At 35.5% G+C, this 19,167-nt stretch overlaps 3 protein-coding genes across 6 annotated transcripts in view; 2 read left to right on the top strand and 1 right to left on the bottom strand.

The window, feature by feature from the left end:
* The window catches only part of LOC135841720 (acetylcholine receptor subunit alpha-like), a 406,867-nt gene that overhangs the window by 285,796 nt on the left and 101,904 nt on the right, over positions 1-19,167 (bottom strand). The gene's annotated exons all lie outside the window — the stretch shown is intronic.
* On the top strand, positions 6,823-11,263 carry LOC135841707 (uncharacterized). Its single transcript, XM_065358833.1, has 3 exons — positions 6,823-7,008; positions 7,524-7,654; positions 9,513-11,263. The coding sequence occupies exons 1-3, from the start codon at positions 6,966-6,968 to the stop codon at positions 10,035-10,037; spliced, it is 699 nt and encodes a 232-aa protein (XP_065214905.1). The 5' UTR covers positions 6,823-6,965; the 3' UTR covers positions 10,038-11,263.
* Positions 12,729-18,796, top strand: LOC135841706 (uncharacterized). The gene is made up of 3 exons (XM_065358832.1): positions 12,729-12,950; positions 13,460-13,590; positions 18,166-18,796. The coding sequence occupies exons 1-3, from the start codon at positions 12,908-12,910 to the stop codon at positions 18,703-18,705; spliced, it is 714 nt and encodes a 237-aa protein (XP_065214904.1). The 5' UTR covers positions 12,729-12,907; the 3' UTR covers positions 18,706-18,796.

Below are 19,167 nucleotides of genomic sequence, written 5' to 3'. Positions count from 1 at the left end.
CTGTCTAGCCTCTTTAGGTCATTCACATGTCAGTATGGCTTTCCAAAGTCGTCTGTTGCCTGTAGTAATGTCATTAGGCCATCAGTCTGGGTTCTTAAGGTCACTGATCTACCTGCCTCACCTCTCATGGTTGTCTATTCACCTGTCTGGCCTCTTAAGGTCATTGACCCGTCTGTCTGGCTTTGAAAGGTTGTCTGTCTGTCTGGTCTCTAATGGTCATTAATAAGTTTCCCTGGTTGCCTGGGCTCTCAAGGTTGTCGACCCGTTTGTCAGGGCTCTCGAAGTCACTGACTCATCTGTACAACCTCTGAAGGTCGTCTGTCTGTCTGTCTGTCTGTCTGTCTGTCTGTCTATCTGTCTGTCTGTCTGTCTGTCTAGCCTCTTCAGGTCATTCACCTGTCAATATGGCTTTCCAAAGTCGTCTGTTGCCTGTAGTAATGTCATTAGGCCATCAGTCTGGGTTCTTAAGGTCACTGATCTACCTGCCTCACCTCTCATGGTTGTCTATTCAGCTGTCTGGCCTCTTAAGGTCATTGACCCGTCTGTCTGGCTTCGAAAGGTTGTCTGTCTGTCTGCCTCTTAAGGTCGTTTGTCCGTCTGTTGGACCTCTCGAGGATACTGACCCACCTGTTTAGCTTCTCAAAGTCGTCTGCGAGTCTGTCTAGTTACTCAAGGTTATCTGTCTGCCTGTCTAGCTTCTTAAAGTCATTGACTCATCTGTCAGGCTCTCCAAGGTTGTCTGTCTCTCTGTCTGGCCTCATAGTGAGGTCATTGACCCATGTGTCTGGACTCATCAGGTCACTGATTTACCAACCTAGCCTCATAAAGTCGTCTATTGGTCTGTTTGTTGATTTTTTAGCACAAGTAAGGCTGCCATGTCAACCTAATATGTAGTCGGGGAGCCCACATAAGGATCTATTGCACTCCCCCCTCGATCCCGTGGGACAAACTTCTTCTTAAAGGGGGAGTTCTAAGAAACATTTCTATCACTTATCTTCAAAAAAGTGGCCCTACTTACAAAATTGCGGCTATTTTGATTGTCAGTTCAGCCGAAATCACAGATTTTGCGTTCCAACATAAGACTTGCACGAAATTTTTAAAACCGTACAAAGGTAGATCGAAAGATCAGGCAAAAATTTATCACCTGTCAGAATTTCAAGTGGTAAAGAGCCTTTTTCGATTTTTGGTGAATTTTTAAAAATCAAATTTAGTGCAAAAATGAGGAAAAAATCAAAATTTCACCAAATTGACCAAAAAAGCTGAAATTTGGGATATACCCTATTTTCGACACGCCAAATTGAGTGAAAATAGTTTCAAATTGTTCTGAGCAGTTCTGGAGCCTCCAGTAGATTCTTGAAACATTGAAATTCCCACAAAATGTCATCAAATGGAGTTGGAAAGCCGAAATTCATTCTGCGAACTAATTTTAATACGCTGCGAAGTCAACTGCAGGTGGATTTTAAGTCGTTTTGGAGCCGCCAGCGACGTTTTGAAAATTACTGGAGCCTCCAGTAGATTTTTGAAACTGGAAATTTCCGAAAATTTCATCAAATGGAGATGGAAAGCCGAATTTTATTCTGCATACTAATTTCAATACGCTACGAAGTCGACTGTAAGTGGATTTCAAGTCGTTTTAAAGCCTCCAGCGACCTTTTGAAAGGTTGTATGGCGTTTTTTTGGAAAATTGAAATTTCCAAAAAGTAGCTGGAAGCTTCAAAATCATTTGAAACCACCATGCAGTCGACTTCATACAGTATTGAAATTAGTTTACGAAGTAAATTTCAGCTTGCTGGATCCATTTGATAAAATGTTGTGGGAATTCCAAGTTTCAAAAGTCTGGTGGAGACTCCAGTAATTTTCAAAAAGTCGCCGGAGGCTCCAAAACGACTTGAAATCCACCTGCAGTCGATTTCGTAGCATATTGAAATTAGTTCGCAGAATGAATTTCGGCTTTTCATCTTCATTGATGAAATTTTGAGAAATTTCAAGTTTCAAAAATCTGCGGGAGGCTCCAGAACTGCTCAAAACGGTTTGAACCAGTTTCCAATGGATTTGGCATGTCGAAAATAGGGTATATCCCAAATTTCAGCTTTTTTGGTCAATTTGGTAAAATTTTGATTTTTTTCCCTCATTATTGGCTAAGGGAAATGGAAGTGCTCTAATATCGAGTCTGAGTGCTTTAAACAGCTCTATCGATGATCTATCCTTCTAACCTAAGTTTTGCTGATTTTGGCTGATTACGTGCATAGGATCCTTTCAAGAAGGTTCCCACTTATCCAAAGCTGATAGAGCCGGCACAACATCTCGGTCAAAAAATCATTAACAATACTTCAACAAAATTTGCTAAAAATATGTGTAAAAGCGTTAAAATTATGTAAAAATGGTCGAGCAAGTAGGTACATACATAAAATCACTAAAAATCAACATAAAGTCATAAAACTTCATCAAAATTCAGTAAAACTACATGAAAAAGTGTTAAAAATACGTTAAAATTGTGTAGAAATGTTTTAGCTAATTAGGTAAAATACTTATTGAAATAATTACTAAAAACTAACAAAAAAAGGTGCAATTTCAAGGACCCAAAATGCATGAAAAAATATTGAAATTGTGTTAAGATGATACAAACCATCAAAATAGAATATTACATGCATCAATAAAACGACATAATATATAATTGGTCCTACGTAACAATCCTCGTAGTTGAAATTTCGATACTTCAGTCGACAAAATAAGTGTCTACCCACCATTACACAGCCTATGATAAATTAAACCAAACCATAGCCTTAACAGCAGTCACCCAGAGCTATACGAAAAGTCTCGACGAAATCGTAGTTACCTCTACTCGGTAAAAATGCACCCTTTGTTCTCCCACTGAATTCTCAATCGTTTTCATTGTAATTTAAATTATAACCGGGTTCACGGTGTGGTTTTCTCGCGTAAGTATTAATTTAATATAAAATCCGAAACCGTCTTGCCGTTTTGCAAAAGCGAATTCTGCAGCGTAAAGTTTTTCAATTTCTTTAACAAATAACGTTTCAAGGTATTCAATTGTAAGTTATATAGCAGCAGATTTAGCTACTACACTATAGATACCTACGAGTACGAGTATAAAACGAACGTGGCAACGTACAATTTTCTCTCATTCGGTGAATTAATTTCAACCAACTTGCGACTTTTTGTTTTCGAAGAAATGATACATATTACAATTATAGAATAGCGGCGTTTTCTGCTCTTCGTTGTGAAAATCTTTCATTTGTGGCTTTTTTCGCGGCGACAGTATGCCCTCTGCGATCCCGTTCACCTCAGCTCTAGCTTTTGTCGCGAGTCGTGTACAAAGCTGGGTAGGTATAGGATAGGTATACGAGAGAAGGGCGATGTATACCACGTAAATAACACCGCGTGTTACACCTTTTGTTTGAAACTTTTTTATGAGGTCTAGTTGAAAATTTAATTTTTTACGAATATAATAATTAAATTTAAGCGAGCCATCTTCTCTCGTCGTGTAATAACATTTCAAAGTTTCAGCTTTTTCATGTCGTAGTTGCTAAAACGCACCTGCAGCAGTGATATACTCGCAGACAGACGTGTTCGCTAAATGGTATAATTACTTTGTTCTATACATTATGCGCCCATTAAGTGTTACAATCTCTGACCTTGGGCTTGGCGCGCTAAACAACCGAATATCATGGTTCGCTGGGTTACCAAAAAAAAAAGAGTAAAAAATAAACGCCCTCTGTTTGGCGTGTATATTTTGAAAGCTCGCCTACGTCGATAGTACATTTATTTCACTATGGAAAGATCCTATTCTTCGAGATGTTCGCAAAAAGTGCTATTTAAAGAATGAAATAATTTTTTTCAATCGCTGTCTGTATGTTTGATTTATTCGTATATTTTACGAGGTTAATTTATAGCCGATGAAATTTCCAAATGTTCTGAAAGAATCGGCGTTTGAGTTTTATACGTAGGAAAAAAATCCTTGATTCGAGAAGCCTGGTTTTCCTTCTTTTTTTTTACGATTGCAGAACTCGAGAGGTACATATTAGAATCAGATTATTGGAAAAGTTACCTATTCGAGTAAATAAAACTGTCGACTTTTTTCGGCGCGATAAAATGGCTGAATGTGCGGGGTTACGGAATACCAAATGTGTGATTTTTTTATAACAAGCTATCAAAGTGGTGGTGAAAATGAAACGAATGTGGGTGATTCTGGAGCATCTACCTGATTTTTTGTTCATCCTTTTCTCCCTTTTTTAAAAATTTGACTTGATGTTTTCGAAATGCAAATATCTATCTGTCGAATTTTTCGACATGACCCGGTATTAAATTTTATGAAATGAATTTCTGAAATTAGTCATAATACAGTATGTGTAAAAAAGATCAAAAATAAGCATCCATAAATCATCGCAAAATGTTTCGAAAATTTCATAAGCTGAAGTGCCTTTTTCGATTATTGGTGAATTTTTGAAAATCGAATTTAAGCCGAAAATGAGGAGGAAAAATCAAAATTTTATCAAATTGACCAAGAAAGCTTGAATTTGGGATGTACCCTTGAGCAGTTCTCGAGCATTCAGCAGATTTTTGAAATTCGAAATTCCCACAAAATTTCATTGAATGGAGTTGGAAAGCCGAAATTCATTCTGCGAACTAATTTCAATACGCTACGAAGTCGACTGCAGGTGGATTTTAAATCGTTTTAGGGCTTCCAGCGACTTTTTAAAGGTTGTATGGCGGGGGTACCCTTTCGTGGGAATTTCGAGTTTCGAAAATTTTCTGGAGGCTCCAGAACTGCTAACAAATATTTGAAACAGTTTCTAATTGTCAGGTCGAAAATAGGGTAAATCCCAATTTTCAGCTGTCTCGGTCAATTTGGTAAAATTTTGATTTTTCCCCTCATTTTTGGCCTCAATTTGATTTTCATTACTGATATCATGAAAGTACGTTTTCCCACTCCTGCGTTGACGCACGAAAGCAGCTCTTTTATTGGCAACGCGAGAAGGTATTGTTCCGTGCATTTACGAGGACTGAAAAGTTACTTTTCGGTCCTAGGACTGAAATTAACTTGAAGTGCGCATGCGCGTACGGTCAGTGGCGTAGCCAGGATTTTCTCAAGGAGGGGGCAAAACCAGATTTTTAGGCATGAAAAATCGAAATGAGGGGTAATTTTGTGGAAATCTATTGTAATGTGTGGTGATTTCATGAAAATGAAGGCAAAATTACTGCTCGAGCGAAGCGAGAGCGAAAATTTTTGGAAAAAAATGGGTCCAAACAACGAAAAAACGTCCATTTTTGCATGTTTTCTTTCAAATTTTCGCTCTCAAAGGGGGGGGGGCATGGCCCCCTTCGCCCCCCCTTGGCTACGCCACTGCGTACGGTGATGAAAACGCATTTTCATGATATCACGTAATGAAAAATATCTTACAATCCAAGCACCGAAAGTGAGCGTTTTTATGTCGAGCAAATGTTTACGGACCGAGCCAAATTTCAAAAATTCACCAAAAATCGAAAAGAGCATTTTAGCACTCGAAACTTTGACAGGTGATGAAATTTTGCCTGATCTTTCTATCTACCTTTGTAAGGTTTGAAAAATTTCGTGCAAGTCTTATGTTGGAATGCAATGTACCTATACCTAGGTCAATTCTTGATCTTCTGGTACATTATAATTACGTGATATTCCAAGACTCGCGCTTTGTCCATTTTCACAACTTTTCAGGAAAGAGGAAAAACAGTTTCCCTTTAAACGGGTAAATTGGCTTTTTAGGCGAGTTTAGCACGTCTTTATTTGGGTGGATTTATGATGTAGGAGTGTAGGTAAGGTATACACTTCATCCACTAAATACTGCTGAAAAAAATTTCAATAAAAATGGACAAAGCGCATTTTGGAACATTAATTTTTTTTAAATTTTAGTGAATTGGCTATTTAGATGAGTTTAACACCTCATGATGTAGGAATGTGAGTTAATACTTCATCTACCAGCTACCACTGAAAAACGCACTTTGATAAAAATGGACAAAGCGAGTTTTGGAATATCCCTCTTCATATTGGTGTTTTCATCGAGTTCAGGAAATCCAAAATCGTGAGATGTGAATGAAATGGGAAGCCGAGTAGATTTTTCATTTTTTTAAATTGATTCTGGTCGTTGAATGACCACAGCTCTTCACGCGGCGTGGTCAAAAATTGGCTAAAACGGGTTATTATAACCCCTTAATTTTGATTTTAAAATCGACTGTGAGGATCCTTTGTGAAAACACATAAGGTCCCTTTTCATATGGAGTCGGCGCACTGATGTTCTCTGTGAAGGTCAAAACATCACGATCATGAGTTGAAATTTTCATCAAGTGCGAGGATTAATAAATTATGATTTCCTACACGTGTAGATTTGGATAACCTTGACGAAAAAGTACAGCTACCGTTTCTGATAAGGAATGAATATTTTTCTGCGATTGTAACGTTATGAACTACGAATAGGTACTAATGAAAAAAAAACTATATCCAACCGGCCTTAAATAATGCGGTACCTACAAAAAAAATATGAAGAACAAAAAATGACTGACCAGGGACCAAATAAGATGTCTCCAATTGGCATCGAATTGTATACCAACGACTAATCCACCTGCTAAATTTGTCTTTCAGAAATGTAGGCCGTCATGTCCAACATTCATATTAGACTCGTGATAAAGTAGCCACAGCGATATTAACTTTTCTCTCCCCGACGAATCTCAATTTCACTTAATTGAATTTTCAAAACTATGCTGCCTAATGCCTATCTAATCAGTTACATTGATCGAATCTGTTACTCGTATTCGTATGATTAAAGTTGAATACCGATGTTCAGCGTAGAGAGAGAGAGATTCGTGATACTTGTACATTCCGATTACCTCAACAGATTGCGGTCTCACTTACAAGCAATAGGAAGACATTCAAAGTGTTCTTGAAAATACATTCGTAGTCGTAGTGCAAAATAAAGATGACGCGTTTCTGTTTTAGAGTGCTCACAGTAATTCTCTGTGGTAAGTAGTTATTTCTATTTGCAATATTTTTTTAAAAAGCTTAGATAAATGACACCGGATGAGACCAGGGACCCAAGCGTCCTTTGAAAAAATTAAGTACATATCTAGCAAACTCCTTTACGGTATGGTACGTACCTACTACCTACCTAGAGTTAAAAATGAACCAGATACCTACGCAGTTACTTTTATCTGATACAGCGACGTGCTTTTGTATCTCATGAAGTAAATCAATTTGATGTTCTTACACAAGTACCTATGCATTTTTTATATGCACACCGGAGAAGATCACGAAAAAAATGTCAGAAGATTATGACCAAATTCAGTAGAGACTTTCATTTCAAATTGAGAGTAGCCCAGAAAAATTTTTAGTCCCACGTATGTCCCTGACTGAAGGGGAGATGTAGGTCCTCTAAAAAGAAGCATTTTTTAAAAAATAATTGTGGTTCTTTCTGTTCAGCTCCACTAAGTATAAGATTTCTATGGTAATAAATTAGCTACCCAATTTTATTCCACAGTCGACTATACAATTGCTGCAAATAAGGAGATTGGGAAAAAGACGCTCAATGACTTGGGTTACGATGAAGCCTGGGAGGAAATGTCTCCAATAAGACAAGCGATGGCCTTCGCAAAAGCCGACGAAAAAATAGTAAGATAAATAATGCTACACTAATATTATCTGGTATGCAAGTATGTTATGCCGAATTCGCACACTTTGCACACACTAAATAAAAACACGTTTTTGTTTCAATTTAGTGGATGCTAAAAAAAAATACTGAAATATTTTTGTTAACCCTTTCGGCTACGAGACAAACTGACGGATAAAACTTGAAGTGCTTTAAACTGAGTAAGGTCGGTTGCTGCACAAAACTCAAAATTTGCTGGAAATCGTACATTCAGAAAGTATTCATGTCACAAATGGCAAAAAACCTTAAATTGACTATTTTTCCATTTATGACACCGAATAGCATTATAAATCAAAATCAAGCCTTCTGAGGCATCTGATATTTCAATATGAAAATATTGATAACAAGCATTTTTGAAAATAGAAAAAAAGATGAGCTAAAATAAAATAAGTTTGCGTAAAAAAAGAAATTTTTTAAGAAAAACAAGGCTTGCGACTTCAGATGGTTATTCAAACTGCAAATGTTTGAAGGTGATTGCTTGTGGGAAGATTAAAATTGATGGAAAAATCTTTGTGTTATAGAGAGCATTTTTCGAAATTGTGAAAACCCATGTCATAAATCAACGCTAATTTTCAATGAAATTCTGAAAAATATGATGTAATTTTCATTTTGTGACACATACATCTCTCTTGAGGTGATTTGCTTGGATGAGTAAGTCACCTCAGAAGATTACTAGGTGAACTTTTGCAAGCATTTGAATTTTATGATGGATACTGTGTCATAAAGACTGCGCTCAATGAATTCATTATCTGTAAGATAACTTCTAAAAAGTAATTCCAGTAATTTCACAACATGATATACGAATTCTATTTTCATTATCTCACTATGACCAAACAGATTGAGGGCTGTATTATGACACTGTATATATCATAAAATTCAAATGCTCGCAAAAGTTCACCTAGTCATCTTCTGAGGTGACTTACTCACCCAAGCAAATCACCTCAAGAGAGATGTATGTGTCACAAAATGAAAATTACATCATATTTTTCAGAATTTCATTGAAAATTAGCGTTGATTTATGACATGGGTTTTCACAATTTCGAAAAATGCTCTCTATAACACAAAGATTTTTCCATCAATTTTAATCTTCCCACAAGCAATCACCTTCAAACATTTGCAGTTTGAATAACCATCTGAAGTCGCAAGCCTTGTTTTTCTTAAAAAATTTCTTTTTTTACGCAAACTTATTTTATTTTAGCTCATCTTTTTTTCTATTTTCAAAAATGCTTGTTATCAATATTTTCATATTGAAATATCAGATGCCTCAGAAGGCTTGATTTTGATTTATAATGCTATTCGGTGTCATAAATGGAAAAATAGTCAATTTAAGGTTTTTTGCCATTTGTGACATGAATACTTTCTGAATGTGCGATTTCCAGCAAATTTTGAGTTCTGTGCAGCAACCGACCTTACTCAGTTTAAAGCACTTCAAGTTTTATCCGTCAGTTTGTCTCGTAGCCGAAAGGGTTAAAAGTGCAAGTTTAGAGTTACACATAGGTACATACAATTTTTAAAAAATTACGTCACTATCTTTGTAGGTATCTGAAAAAGCAATTGGAAATTGGTGAATTTTTCATAATTTGTTGGTTAGGTATTATCCAACTCTTTGCAAAGTTAGCAACTTTTTGTTTTGAAACCGTTTTTCATTCTTTTTTTCAATTAGGTAGCAATTTTTCAAAATGAGATTTCTTGAATTACGTAACATCTTTTTGAGAGGGGACGATTCTAAATTTGTGACGTCCAGCTGAAATGGCTTGATTTTTTTTTTTTGATAAATGTGTTTAAATGATGACTTATTATTCGAAATATTAATAATTTTAGAAACGCTTGGAAGAGACGGTAATTCAAGTTGGCGTCGTAGATTTTATCCGTCGACTATTAGAGAATTTTATAATTAAATTTTGCAAACAAAATGATAAAGTAAAGCAAGCAGCCAATGCGCTAGATGATCCGGATGAAAATTTGATCCCCACTCGTCTCACCAGGGCGAGAGATGAAGGCCAAACCAAAGTTGAACGCGATTCCGCTAGAAGATACATTGAAACATTTAAGTTCGTATACCGCCAATTATTGGCAATTTTAGAAAACTATGACGAATCAGAGAACGAAGACATCGCGTTATTCAAGAAATCTTTGCGGAAGTACGGAATTCAAACAAATAAAGACGCTGCTTTGGCTGGAGCCATATTGAATTCCGAATTATCACACCGTATCCATAACGTAGACCTGGGAACAAACGTGAACTGGAACGACAAAGATGCGGTGATTGCTGGTTTAAAATTTTGGGGCATCGATGAAGCTAATGTTATCTCGGTAGCTTCAGCTCTACATGATTTACGACGATGATTTCCATTTCCGTTTTTATCTTTATTATTTTCATTTTGGCGTTGATATTGGATTATAGTGGGGTAGGTATGCAGATCAATTGAGACCTCGGGTGTTTTTGAAAATGAATAGGTAATGTTTTTTTGTGCAAAATTTAAATTATTCAAAATGACTTTTATGTTTTTTGATTTTTTTTTTCAATTGTGAATAAACTTGAAGATGCAGTCGACCGGTACGTGCGGCGGCATATCCCCGCGTGTTTCTTTTTAAAATAATCATTCAAAAAAATAAAATAGCCCAAAAATCGTCCTTTTTGACTCTGGAGAGATGAGGTCAAATATAGGGTTAGAAGGTTGAAATCAGAAAAAAAGCACTTGAGTGGCACCATCCCATTGTATGCTGGAGATTGTGGCTCCCTAGGTCAATTTTAGGGGCGAGGTGCGGTCGATGATCGGGTAAAATAGGGCTAAATTAAGGTTTTTTCCACCTTAAATAAGGTGAGGATGACCTAGGAATCTGAAATTTGGATATGTTGAATACAATGATGATACTCATCAATGGTATGATTTTGGACCCTTTTCATTTATTTGGGGCCAAATTATGCTTCTCCAAAAAAATTACCTTTCTGTAGTTTTCAACTTTGACCCTCCCAACTCCAGGGGTCAAATAAACCTCGCGAGAAAACTCTATTTCCCAAGTTTCACTTTATTTGATCAATAAAAATAGGTTCTAGGTCATAAAATGCGGTGCTGAAACTTACAAATACTTATATATGTGCTTGGCCTACCGGAATAGGTATCCCGTTTTTTTTTTCTTTTTTTTTTTACAAAACTTTGACTAAAAAATAAAAATTGAAAGAGGGGCACTTTGGTGAGATTTATAGACGTTTCTATAAAAGTTACAACCATGGCTTCTCGTTATGTTAATGTTATCTACTTAATAAAACTCAATCGTTCATTCATTCTTCATTAAATAGATTGTATCTTTCAATTCTTTCAATTTTGGGAACACATTCGGAATTTTAAACAACCAAAAAGCGCAAGTGGGTAAAAAGTAAGCTTCTACTAAAAAGCGCATCTGACCAAAAAAAAAAATCAAAAAAATCGAGAGAAAAGTGCATCTGGTATAGAGCCATTCTCCGTGTAGTTACATAAATAGATTAAGATATTATGTAGGTACATTTAATTATTGTACAGAGTTTTTCTATTTGTAAGTAGTATTTCGCATTAAATAAAGTTAAAGCTGAAGAGTTTGGTTTTTTATAGAAGAGAAAGGGTAATGAAAAAGTTAAAAAGTAACATTAGGTACCTATACCTACTTATGTACCTATAGTTCGTCCCACGTAGAACCTTATGGTTTCAACACATTAGCGAGTTTTAATTAGATGAGTTAGACGACTTTAAAGAATAAAGTCAATGAAAAACTAAAAATGTACATTTCACCAGAAAGAAGAACAAACTGTCAACGATAAAAATTGCTACCCATCAAGAATTTCAATTTTTCTTTTTTAGAGAGGTTAAAGACCAGTGTTTTGGACCTCAAGAACCAACTTTCGTTGGGTAATTTGAAAATCCCTGTTAGGGGCCGATTCGCCCTTTTTATCGCGCTATGCTCATTTGAATAAAAAAATGAAAAATCCGAGATTCGCAAAAAAATTTAAAAAATCGTGAATGGTTGGTAGGTATAGAAATTAATGTATGTACAAGCATTGGATGTAAGCTGGTCCACACGATCCAATTTTGAGCAATTTTCTCAATTTTCCTTTCAAATTGCTATTTTTTTTTTTTTTTTTTTGAATTCTTATTTACTGTCATGGATAATGAACTTTTTTTTTTTTCATTGATTCTGGTCGTTGAAGACCTCCTCATCACGTGACGTGGTCAAAAATTGTCCAAAACGGGCTATTAACGCCTTGATTTTGATTTTAAAATTGACTGTGTGGACTGTGGACCCTTTGCGTAAAAACACATAAATAGGGTAATCCAAAATATGCTCTCATTTGAGGTAAAATATTAAATATAAAATTCGATTTTTTGGAGTAAAATATTGCCAAAATATTCAAATTTCCTAAAAATATTCGAATTCAAAATGGTATCGTTTCATTCGTCTTGACAAGCACATTACAAAAATAGCTATATCGTTGGGTTTTGTTTCCTAAATTACACACATTATTCGAAAAATAGAACAAAATGTTTGAATTGAAATTGTATTTCGATAAATTGTGAAATATGCGGTAATTTTAGACGAAAATATTCAAATAGCAATCAAATATTTGAAAATATGCATTTCAAGACAAAATACCTATTCGAAAATATTTGAAATGAAATTGGACTTATTTGAAAAGAAATATGAAACATAAAATGATTTTGTTACATTTGTTATCGCAGTGCTACAAAAAAAACATTCAAAAAAATATATTGGGTTTCCCCACACATAAGGTCCCTTCTCTGCGAAGGATCATGAGTTGAGATTTTCATCAAGTGTTGAGGATTAATTAGGTATGTACTCCTACACGTGTAGATTTAAATGACATCGACAAGGAAGTATAGCTCCTGTTCTTGATAAGTGATAAGGAATAGGTATCGGTTACAGCGATATGGTAGCGATATTGATTTTGCTCTTTCCAACGAATTTAAAGAATTTCAATTTTACTTCGCAATGTTTGTAATTGAATTTACGAAACCATGCTGCCTATCTAATCAGTTACACTGATTGAATCAGTTATTATGATCCAAATTGAATACCGATGTACAGCATAGGGTTATATTATAGAGATTCGTGATACTTGTACATTCCGATTACTTCAACAGATTGCGGTCTCACTTACAAGCAATAGGAAGACATTCAAAGTGTTCTTGAAAATACATTCGTAGTCGTAGTGCAGAATAAAAATGACGCGTTTCAGTTTTAGAGTGCTCGCAGTAATTCTCTGTGGTGAGTAGTTATTTCTATTTGCAATATTTTTTTTAAAAGCTTAGATAAATGACACCGGATGAGACCAGGGACCCAAGCGTCCTTTAAAAAAAAATTTAGTATCTTGCAAAGTCCTTTACGATATGGTGACGTCAGAGGTATCCCAAAAAATAAATCAAAAGTATTCCAAGCGTATTCCAACATTTTGGATTAAACCTCCGCTTTCCCATATTAATTTGCTGATTTCTCAGTTCTCCGAGCATGGCTATCTAGGAAATTTTCTATGCAGCTGCTAGCGCTGAGAAACGTTTTCTAATCAGCCACATTAGGGAACATGGTATTATGAATTCTTATTACTAGACACTTATACTGATTGAAAGTACTATGAAGTACTACCCGAAAACCTAAAATAAAGAAAACCGATTTTTGGACGCTCAGGTCTCCAGTCTCACCATAGGTTACGTTATGCAATCGACGCGATGGCGTTTACCACCACGATTATAATGTAGGTACCTAATTTTATTCAACAGTCAACCGTATTATAGCTGATGATAAAAACACTCTGAAAAAGACGCTCAATGACTTGGATTTCGATAAAGACTGGGAGGAATTAACTCCGCTACAACAGGAGATGGCCTTCGTACGAGTCGGAGAAAAAATAGTAAGATAAATTCAACACTAATATCTGGTATACCTATCCACCTACGAGTACAAATGTTACGCCAAATTCGCGCACTTTACGTGGGTCAAAAGTGCCGGGATGAAAAGACTGCTTTTCGACCCGCATACTTAGTAGGAGCGAAAGCGTGTACTTTCTTATCATGAGTACCTAATGTAAAAACAGCTTCCAACTTCCGATCGCTTTTCAATTATGATTTATGACCAATCTTTGATCATGAATTTTATTTTTACGTGAATGTTGGATAATAGGTACTCGTACCTACCTATTTTGTATCTGAGAAAGCCATCGAAAATCGAGAACTTTTTTATACCTAATTTTCTGATTATTTTCCAACTCATTGCAAAATACCAACTTTTTATTTTAGAATACTTTTCTGTTTTTTGTTTTTTTTTTCAATTACCTAGGTTTAGCGATTTTTTAAGATGAGATTTCTTGAATTAACATCTTTTTGAGAGGGGAAAATTCTAAATTTGCGACGTCAAGACGAATGGGTCATTCCACATCAATTCGACCAAGAAGTAGTAGGGGGGGGGGGTCGGCGATTTTTTTGAAATTTATCCTGTGGAAAAACCTTCCAAAGAGATGACCAATGGCGCAAATCGCAGCCCTCTAGCCCTTTTTTAAAGACTGCTAGAGGGTGTCAAAGTTTTCAGTGAACTTAAAATATCAGCATCTATTTCAGCAGTGGATAACTCGATAACCACGATACCTACCAATATGTAACTTTCTCCAATAGCTGAGGGTTTTGAAAGGCTTGCTAGTGAAGCAGTACGTTTTAAGAGGAACGAGTGCATTTTTTCGGCAACCTTCGGATTCGTTCGGATCCAATTGCTATATTTCTGTAAAATTTTTGGATTGGAATACAAAAATAAAACATAATTATGTACTTATTACACCGAGAGAACTGTTAGTAGAAATTACTGTAAAATTTAGTAAAGTGGCCCTCTGGTCACCCCTTATGTAAAATTTACTACATTTTATAGTAAGTACATACAACTAAAAAATGTAGTAGAAAAAGTAATTTTTACTATATATCTTACAATTAGTAGTACGTACTATAAAACGTAGTAAATATGTACTACAAAAAAATGACCAGAGGTCTCCTTTGCCGTGTATAGATTCAGTTTCTTATTTTTTTATTTTTTGCTGTTTATAACCAAAATGAAAATGACTGGTAACTTCATGAACAAAGATGCGAGGAGAAAAATCTTAAAATTAATGAAACACTGAAATATGTGATGCTAACATTCACAAAAGTAAGTAGGTAATGTAAAATAATGAAAAAATACTAAATAGAATGCACCATGTTTAAGGTACCTAACCTAAAATAATAGTAAGAACAGTAAACTTGAGAGGAACTACAAATCATGAACAATTGAGATTTGAATTCAACATTCAGGAAAGTTTCATTCAATAGCAGAGAAAAAAAAGCAAGTCCAACGATGATACTCCGAACGAATCCGAAGGTTGCCGAAAAAATGCACTTGTTTCTCTTAAAATGTTAGTTAAAAGCAGCATTCTTTTCGCATTTACTTTTTACACTAGTGTAGCTTGGTGTATTACACTGGAATGAGTGGTGTACTCCACTCATGCACCACTCACATGAGTGTATGTGGCGGTGTAACATTTATTTGGTGATGTTTTTTTCATCCCATTTTTGTTATCATCATCACTTCCGATAGTTTGTAAATATAATGAAATAAGCTTTTTTACAATTTTCTCTCCATTTTACAACTTTTTATCAATAAATTAATTCACATTTGAACGCAAACGCAAACAATTATCATCAATAATCAATTCAATTTCAGTGCGCATGGTGTATGCACCAAGTACACCAATGCATTACACCAGAGTACGTACACCCGACTGAATAGAACACAAACTTGCCTGCACTAGTGTAAAAAAAATCTGATGCTACGCATCACAAACTTTCCAAACATTCCTCTATATCTGAGAACTACGCGAAATAACTGTAAAAATGTAAAATCGTAAAAATGAGAAACATCCCCCATTCCCATGGCGATGCGGCGTTTAATTATCACTTTGAAATAAAGCATAACTAATCGGACCACCGTGGGCCGCGCCGCGCCTTATGCGTTTCTCGTCCTGCAGTTGAACTAAAAAGAGACGAAAGTGTGTGATGTTTAATTGTTTACCATGTAAAGATTAATAAGCCTTGGCAAAAGTTGGAGTTGCTTTGGTTCATTTTTTACATTTCAAGGCCCATAAAACGAACTCCAAATTCTGTCTTTATCATACTTCCGACCACCTCCACAAATTTCAATGAGATATCATTAGGTCGCTTTTTATCGCGTGTACAGACATTTTTTGACACATACATACATTTCACTTCCTTTCCTTTATAACACAAGGCGTTTTTGTCTCCAATGTTTAGAATCATCCTATGAGTGTCTTCTTTTCAAAATCAGGCTTCTTGTGCAAGAATTAGTTAGAGCACATCCAAAGGAGACAAGTTTTATTCGGAGGTAAAAAGAAACTGTTTTCATTCTTTGAAATTACTAGTGGTGATTTTGGTGTTGACATGATGACACTAAAATGTATCCGTATAGGTATGTATATGGTCATTTTCACCTCCAGACAAAAATTGGTATTTAGACGTTTTAGAGTCCATAGATCACTATTTTGAGGATATACACGACAATACGTTTTCGCCTCCAATTTGGAGGCGAACAGGAGCGTATACATATGAAACGGAGGCGAAAAAGCCGCGCTTAAAAGATACATACGTACATACATACATGTATACACACATCATCTCAAAATTGTCAAAACAAACTTGTGTGAAGTCAAAATTCAAAAACGAGTGTAAATTCCAAGTTCATTTTCCGGCCGAAAACAATACTTTCCTATACATCGCGCTTCGCGCTGTTCGGAAAGTAAAAAGGAAAAGAACAAAAATCCTACACTTTCTACACCGTACACAAGTGCAGTAAAGGGTATAGCGGGTTAAGTATGATGATTCGGCCCTTGAAAGAGTTATTGACTGCTCCTAGCCTAAAAGGTCAACCATAATGAGAAAAAACTGTGATGAAAATTTTGGACCCCTAGGACAAGTATTTGGGGGGGGGGGGCTAAAATGTGTTTTTTTTTAAATTAATCTTCTCATTTTTCACCAAATGCTGATAAAAATTTCGCATTTTTTTAGATCGGTTCTAAAGAGTCTAAAGAACAAAACCAATTTAAGAAAAAAAATTAGGGCAATTTGGGGGGAGGGGGGTTCTGCCCTTTTAAAAATTTCAAACCGCCATTTTGTAATGAAGGGGTCAAAGTAACAATGGAATTGTTCTAGTCAAAACACTTGTAATTTATCCGTGCGAAAAGAACAAAGCAGAAATGTTACTGCTTTTCGAGCATATCATAAAAATCAGTGTTGCCACTTTTTATCTTACGAAAAATTGGGTCAAACATTTTCAAAATATAGTTTTCATGTCGTTTCGACCCTCAAAAATTCTGAAAAAAATATGATGGACAACTTTTCATGCTGAACAACATATAAAAAATTGGGATGGCATTATTTCGTAGTCTATTTTAAAAAATTAAAAATTTACAAAAAAAATACGATTCTTTGATTTGAAACATGAAAAAAAGTTTTGATTGGTGAAGTTGATCCATTTAATCCCTATTTTTACATATCCTTTGAAAAAGTTGAAAAATCACTTTAACTCGACGAAATGAAGAGTGATATTCCAAAACTCTCTTTGTCCATTTTTATCAAAGTGCGTTTTTCAGCGGTACCTGGTAGATGAAGTATTAACTCACATTCCTACATCATCAACCTACCAAAATGAGGTGTTTAACTCACCTAAATAGCCAATTCACTAAAATTAAAAAAAAAAATAATGTTCCAAAATGCGCTTTGTCCATTTTTATTGAAATTTTTTTCAACAGTATTTAGTGGATGAAGTGTATACCTTACCTACACTCCTACATCATAAATCCACCCAAATAAAGTGCTAAACTCGCCTAAAAAGCCAATTTACCCGTTTGAAGGGAAACTGTTTTTCCTCTTTCCGGAAAGGTTGTGAAAATGGACAAAGCGAGTTTTGGAATATCACTCTTCAAATGAACTCACATCACAAAAAAAAAAAACAAAATTCGAAAAAATTCAATTTTCAATTCCAAATATCAAAAAAAGTTAAAATTTATTCAGTCGTCTTATTTTGAGCTGTTTCTGACTCCAAGTATTTCATAAAAAATTTGATAAAAATTACACTCATAGAAAAAAAAAAAAAATTCGTTTATTTTTTGAATCTTTTCGAATTTTAATTTTTTTGTGATGAGTTTTGATATTTCAAGTTCACTGAAAACTTTGACACCCCCTTACAGCCTTTAAAAAGTGACTAGAGGTCTGCGATTTGCGCCATTGGTCATCTCTTTAAAAGGTCTTTCCACAGCAAAAATTTCAAAAAAATCGCCGACCCCCCTCCTTACCACTTCTTGGTCGAATTGACGTGGAACTATCCGAATGCGATTAAATGATGACATACTTACCTACTTAGTACTAATTATTATTCTAAATATTCATAATTATAGAAACGCTTGGAAGAAACCGTAATTGAAATTGGATCCGTAGATTACGTGCTTCGTTTATCGGAGAATTTCGTAGACAGATTTTGTAAAATGAACAGTAAGGTGAGTGCAGCTGCTGAGAAGGTGAAGAATCCTCCAGAAGCTGCTATTCCCCCTCGTCTCATCAGAGTGAGAGATGAAGCCAATACCCGCGCTGAACGCGAATCTGCCAGGAGACGCATTGAAACGTTTTACTTCATATACCGCCAATTTATGGCAATTTTAGAAAATAATGACGAATCAGAAAACCAAGATATCGCGGTATTTAAGAAATCGCTGAGCGAGTATGGCATTCGTACTAATGAAGACGCTGCTCTGGCTGGAGCCAAATTATACGCAGAATTAACACACCGGATTCATAACGAAAACCTGGAAAGAAAAGTGAGCTGGGATAACAAAGAAGCGGTGATTGCTGGTTTAAAATTTTGGGGCATCGGTGAAGCTAATGTTATCTCGGTAGCTGCAGCTCTACATGATTTACGAAGAATCCGAGGCACAATATAAATAGGTACCTAGAATTAAGATACATTAATTACTTTATAGAGTTTTCCTATTTTGTAAATAGTATTTCGCATTAAACAAAGTTGAACCTAAAGAGTTTGGTTTTTAATTGAAGAGGAAAGGGTAAGGAGAAAAGCTAAATAGTAAAAGTAGGCGTAGTCGGTCCACCTGTCTCGAAGGCATTGGACCCCAAATTTTCACCATTTTTGCTTCTTTAAACAAAGCTAGAGCTTCGAATAAGGCACCAATTATACTGGAATTTTGTTCAAAATATACGTATTTTGAACATCGTATGTAGTAGTGCCTTTTGATATTTGTACATTTTTATCTCCGGTTTTGTGTGATCGTACTTGCTGACAACATACTTACTCGTCATTTTTTCAAAATTTGTAATTTTTCAGCATCTTTAAACGCAGCTCAAGGTTGGTGCGATTAGGCTACAAATAGGGAAGTGCCTTTTGATAT

This window comes from Planococcus citri, chromosome 3 (assembly GCF_950023065.1).
Source record: "Planococcus citri chromosome 3, ihPlaCitr1.1, whole genome shotgun sequence".
Taxonomy (NCBI): domain Eukaryota; kingdom Metazoa; phylum Arthropoda; class Insecta; order Hemiptera; family Pseudococcidae; genus Planococcus; species Planococcus citri.
This window is presented reverse-complemented; position numbering and strand designations above follow the sequence as displayed.